The sequence below is a fragment of the Saccopteryx leptura genome, chromosome 2, assembly GCF_036850995.1.
Source record: "Saccopteryx leptura isolate mSacLep1 chromosome 2, mSacLep1_pri_phased_curated, whole genome shotgun sequence".
In the NCBI taxonomy this organism is placed as follows: domain Eukaryota; kingdom Metazoa; phylum Chordata; class Mammalia; order Chiroptera; family Emballonuridae; genus Saccopteryx; species Saccopteryx leptura.
Genome location: NC_089504.1, coordinates 289,068,152 through 289,073,923, shown reverse-complemented (window position 1 = coordinate 289,073,923; position 5,772 = coordinate 289,068,152). Strand labels below are relative to the sequence as shown.

At 46.3% G+C, this 5,772-nt stretch overlaps 1 protein-coding gene across 1 annotated transcript; it reads right to left on the bottom strand.

The window, feature by feature from the left end:
- Positions 1–4,286: 4,286 nt before the first annotated feature.
- On the bottom strand, positions 4,287–5,460 carry S100A8 (S100 calcium binding protein A8). The gene is made up of 3 exons (XM_066366110.1): positions 5,327–5,460; positions 4,632–4,794; positions 4,287–4,486 (listed from the first exon to the last, which is right to left on the bottom strand). The coding sequence occupies exons 2-3, from the start codon at positions 4,770–4,772 to the stop codon at positions 4,358–4,360; spliced, it is 270 nt and encodes an 89-aa protein (XP_066222207.1). The 5' UTR covers positions 4,773–4,794; positions 5,327–5,460; the 3' UTR covers positions 4,287–4,357.
- Positions 5,461–5,772: the final 312 nt, after the last annotated feature.

The following is a 5,772-nucleotide window of genomic DNA, read 5'->3' as shown; positions in this document are numbered from 1 at the left end:
TGAGATTTAATAAAGAATAAAAAGTTTAAAAAAATAATAAAAAAATCGAAAAAAGTTGTTTTTTTTTTAAAAAAAATTAATAATGAAATAAAGAAAAATAAAATAAAAATTAAAAAAAAAAAAAAAAAAAGGAAATTATTCCCCCCCTCCTTTTTTCCTCTCCTCTCCTCTCCCCTCTTTCTTGATAAAATCTTGTGGTGGACTGTGAATTATAACAAACAATGCCTGTGATGGAGGGCCTGAATTGGGGAAAAGTAATAAAGGGGCAAACAAAAAAAAAAAAAAAAAAAAGAAAAAAGAAGAAAGAAAAAAAAAAAAAGAGCGTATGGATCCACAAAAAGCAAATAAGGAAAAAATTTGGGTCAAGAATAAAATGATTTGCTTTTAGGTGTTGGTTGTCTAAGAGTTATGATGAGAGGATTAAGAGGAAAACGGAAAAATGGGGGGACAAATTAAAAAATTACTATTGTATTTAGTGGAACAAGAACTAGATAATATGGAGAGCCAGGGATGGGAGCACTGCTAGTAAGTTAAAAAGGTGAAGTAAAAACCCCCCAGAATGCCACAAACATAAGTTTGAGTCCCAGATAAGATAATTTGTTTGTTATTGAGGTTTGAGTGAGAGGAGATGTAAAGGAGAAAGGAAGAAACTAATATAGAGGGAGAAAAGAAAGAGAGAGAGAGAAAAAAAAAAGAGGGAACCACTAAAAGAAGAAAAAAGAAAGGAGAGAGAGAGAGAGAGTTAAGGGTTTTGGAGTGCAACCCTCATAGAGAGAAAGGAAGAGAAGAGAAAAGATAATGGGAGATGTAACACTTATGGGTAGTGTAGTTCAAGGAGAGGAGAGAGTAACACCGGTAGAGAGTTAATCGGCCAAATTGGAGGAGGAAAAAAAAAGTATCAAGAATGAAGATAAGAGAAACAAACGAACAAATATAATAAAATGGGATAGGTTATAAAGTCTGCAGATTATTCTTGATTTTGAGAGGTTATCTTCTTGCTTTTTCTTTTCTCTCCCTCTTCCTGGTCAGTGACTCTGTACCCCGGGTTTTGCCCCTTTGCCACGCTCAGGTGGAGGTTTGCAGTTGATAAGTCTCTATGGCAATGTCATGTATTGTGCTTTAGTCTCGTTGGCAGTCTAGGCTATTAGCATTTATAGGCTCCGACAGTGAGAGAGTCCGTGTTCCTAGAGCCTTTCTCCTAGTCTTTCCTTCCTCAATTAGTAGCCTGATAATCCAGCTATGGGTTGCTGCTGCCTCTGCCTGGATAGTAAGAGGCTCAAAGAGCTGGCAACTCCCCACTCTATTTCCACTCAGCACAGGGCTCTGGGTAAGTCTCAGTCAGTCAGAGCTGCTAGCATAATCAGGCGGGCTTTCCGGCCATTCAAAGACCTCTGGCTCTGCCACTCTGTCCGGTAACACAAGCGGGTGCCCACTTCCGGAGCGCTTGGAGGAAACTCTCACTCACTGGCTGCGCACGCAGACCAGGATATCCGGCCAGCAGTCTCACGCTCTGAGTGAAACCCCCAACCGCAGGGAAAAGTTGCAGCGTTGGAATTGAGTCTCGCTCCGTCCCCGTGCGCGGCTTTTGCAAGGCGCTGGGGCGGCCCGAGATTCCGCTTTGGCCCACACAAAGGCCCCTGACTCTGCTCCTCTGTGCGATAACACGGGTGCGCACTGCCGAGGCACTCGGAGGAATCGCTCACTCCTTATCTGCGCGCGCAAACCAAGATATGAGGCCGGCCGCTTTCCCTCTGAGTGAAAAACCCTCCGGCAAGGAAAATCTCCACCATTGGAATTAGTTCTCACTCCCTCCCGTGCGTGGCTTTCCCAGGGCACTGGGGCTGCCCAGAGACTCTGCCCTCGGCCCACAGAAAGGCCTCTGACCCTGCCTCTCCGTGAGGCAACACGGGCACTGACTCCCGGGGCCTAGGAAGAAATCTCTCGCCCACTAACTGCGCACCAGCCAGGAGACCGGGTAAAATGGCCGCGCCGCTTGTCTTTCTTTGTTTGGGTTTGGCGCGAGTGTTAGCTTGTATTGCCCGGGTTGCCACAGGATCAGATTTTCCTCGGCTTGGATCTCCGTTCCACAGCCTGGTTCGGCCGTTTGTTTCGCGGCCTGGATGTATTCACCCCCTTTGCCCGCCTCAGTTTCTATATTCACAGTTACCAGAGAAAGCCGCCCTGTTTAGGTTAGTGAGGAAGGCGGAGCATTTCTTACTCCCTATTTCCTTCGGGGTTTGGTTATATATTTAGCCAATTTTTCACTCAATCATACCTTTGGGTGTATTGCGAAGCATCTGGAAGCTCCAAGTATAGGTTTTTCTGTTTCTGGTTGAAGATCTTGTTGAGTTTTGGGGGAGATTTATCGGTATCGCTTCCTACCCCGCCATTACTCTGACGTCATCCATCTCACAGTTAAATTTCAAAAGGCACTCTGTGCCACCTTCACCATAATCCTTCCAAGAGGGCTCAGAGTCAGCATATTTGTTGGCAAACAGAAGTGATAATGGTAAATCTCTCCCTCCTCCATCTCACTGCCCCCACCCCCAACAGAGTGGGTTTCTTTTCAACCCAGGCTCCTGGGGTCAGAAGCACACAATCATCCCAGAGTGGGTTGAAGGGTTCATGGGGTACTTATTCAGAGGCTCAGTGTCTCCTGTACACAGAGAGACCCCAAACCAGCCTTGGCCTCCTGGGCACAGTGCACCTCCAGCTTCACACAGCAGAAGAGGGAGGTAAGGATGTGGGCAGCAGGAGAGAAACTGCTTTGCTCTTAGCAACATATCCTTGCAAGGTTCAACCATCCACAAAACAACAAAAATGAAATTACTTCACCTTTAATTACAAAAATTTAGCAACAGGGCAAGTGTTCTTAACTTTTTAGGGGTCTTTGGAGCCTCTTGAGAATCTGATGAAAGCCACAGAGGAATGTGTTCATGCACACACTCAAGATGATGCATTCACTTCAGTTCCATTTAGAGATGCACAATGGACCAAGTTAAAAACCCTGGCTTAGAGATTCTGATGATAGCTCCCTACTCCCTTCTACATCACCAACGCTGCCTCATCCCCCAAACTGGGCAACAGAAAAATTTTCAAGGCACAGTGTAGGAGACGACTCTGCACCAATATAAATGGCAGTTAACTGCAGAGCAAGGGTTAAGTGAAGACAAAAGATCTTGGAATATATTGGCCATGGAGAGACAATGAGCAAAATCACTTGAATGCATGTATGCAGGATTCTTGGAGGAATGCCTCCAAGAACCAAATGTCCTTTATGATTGATAGACTCTGAGACTCTGACTCTTCTTGTGTCCTTCCTTGTTCATGAAAAGAAACAATAAATGTGCAGGGTGGTGAATGGAATGGATGGGCAAAAAGGCTTGTGTAACTTTCCAGTTTTAACTGCTGAGCTATGGCTTTTGGAACTCAATAGATATGCGGTGATGCTGTTTCTCGGGACTGATTCTGCGTAAGAATTTCAGCCCTCTGCCCAGTTATTTAAATCTGGTGTGTCTTTTGCCTCACAAGCCCAAATCATAAAAAAAAAAATCATACCAGCACAGCAAGAAACTCAGCTTGGGGGCTGGATTCTGAATTTCCCATTTACCAAGCATTTAGATATTTTGTTAATCGCCAGAGCATTCATCCCAATGGGCAGTATTTGAGTAACTTGTTCTTTGAGTTGAGTTTTTATTAATGTAGAGGTCTATCTGCCTATTCCTTTATTATTTAATTGAGTTGGGATTCAGGGTTTATTAGTATTACTGTGGAATTCTAAACATCCAGCTACAGCCACACCCAGAAGAATCAGTCTCTCTCCCTTTCTCGCTCTCTCTCTCTCTCTCTCTCTCCCTCTCATACACACACACACACACACACACACACACACACACACACACACACATACTTCTCAATTTCTCAAGAGTCTCACCTGAGACATTTAGCTGGAAATTAAAATTTAGTTTGGAGAACAGTAGTTTTCCTTACATCACCCTGTTTCCATACGCCCATTTGGAAAGTCATCAGCCATAGTGTCATGGATTTTTTAAAATTCTAAAGCCCTAGAACCAATGACTTGGGGCCAAGGCTAGATGAGACTCAGGAACAGTTTAGGGGGAACTAGAAAGGAAACCAGACCAGTAGCAAGCACTTAATGTTCGTGAGACATAGGGAGTAGGGGACAACAGAGGTTTGTTTATTTTTTTCCTGTGGGTCTTCCAACACTCTCTCCACCCCCCAAGAACCTCATTCTACAAGAGAAAAGCAAGAGACCAAGACAGGCCTGAGGTATCAACTACTTTATTATTCTTCAGAAGCAAGTCCAGGGGCCCAGCCCCAGGGCCCAACAGCCCTGCTACTCCTTGTGGATGTCTTCATGGGCTGCCACGCCCACCTTTATCACCAGGACCAGGAATTCCTCGAAGTTGATTGCCCCGTCTTTATTGATATCCAGTTCTTTGAACCAGGTGTCTGCATCCTTTTTCTGTCCAGATTGAGAGAAAGAAGCAGACTGTAAAGATCTCAGTGAAAGCTGAAGAATAGCCATTTACCTGGGGCAGCATGGGGACCAGTGACCCGGGCATCATCAGAGCCAGGCAGAGAACCAGACCATACCCAGCCCTCCTCACCTTCATATACTGAGGGCACTCGGCCTCTAACAATTTCTTCAAGTCATCTCTATAGAGGGAGTGGTAGTTCCCTCTCTCCAAGGAGTACTTGTGGTAGATCTCAATGAAGTTGTTCAGAGCGCTCTCCAGTTCCGTCAGCATGGTGCCCAAGGATTTGCCCCACCTGGAAGCGGGAGTACATGGGTGGGGATGCTGCCTCTGCTCACAGCTGAGGGAAGACTAAGGGGGCACTCAGGAAATTCATAACCCCAGTAATGGCATTGTCCTGGCCTGCACCATCCAAATAACTCCAGAGGATGGCTATAGCTATGATGAGAAGGAGTGGGACGATATGGATAGGAGTACGGGAGGGGGTCGGTGCACACACACACAAATACACATGTGCAGTGCGTGCACACACACACACACACACACACACACACACACACTCACACACACACAGCCGGCCAATCCTCTCCACGCCCTCACTTTCTGCCCAAGAAGGGTCCAACTTAGAAAATGAATGTGCCCTCACCCGAAAGGAGCCTAAAGTTCTGGCTCCTTCCTCATCTGTCCCGCTCTCCTCTCCCAGCTGGTCCAGATCTTGGTCCAGACCTCCTTGATCTTTCTCTCCCCTCTCTCCAGAAGGCTGTGCACTCCCCAATCCTCCCTAAGGAAGCCCAAAGTGTGGGGCAGACCAGGGCAGCCGCACTTACCAGGGTTTTCTGAAACCGAATGAAAGGGTTGACAGAGTTGAGAGGATATGCAGGCTGAGTGGTGGCTCCCTTTTATAGGGGTTGGGCTTGGCCAGCTGCCCTGGCCTTGGGCCATTCAGAGGCAGCTACTCCCTTCCAGGGTTGCTACAGCCTCAGGTTTCCTAACCAGGTAAATGCAGCAATCAGAGAAGATTTCTGGTGGGGTGGGGGGTGGGGGGGTGCGTAGTGCCCAAGCGGGAGAAACCAGGAAGAGGCCATGGTGATGTGATATGGTGCCAAGGAATTGCAAAAATTGTTAGCAACGCCATTTTAAAGAGGAAAAGTCGGGTTTCTTACTCCCTCCTTTCTTTAGAGAATGAGAATGCAGGAGCTTCCTGGCTTACAAAGACAACTGTGTCATCTAGTCATAGTTTAACCATAGTTCTCTGGAAGGACTGAGGCCACAC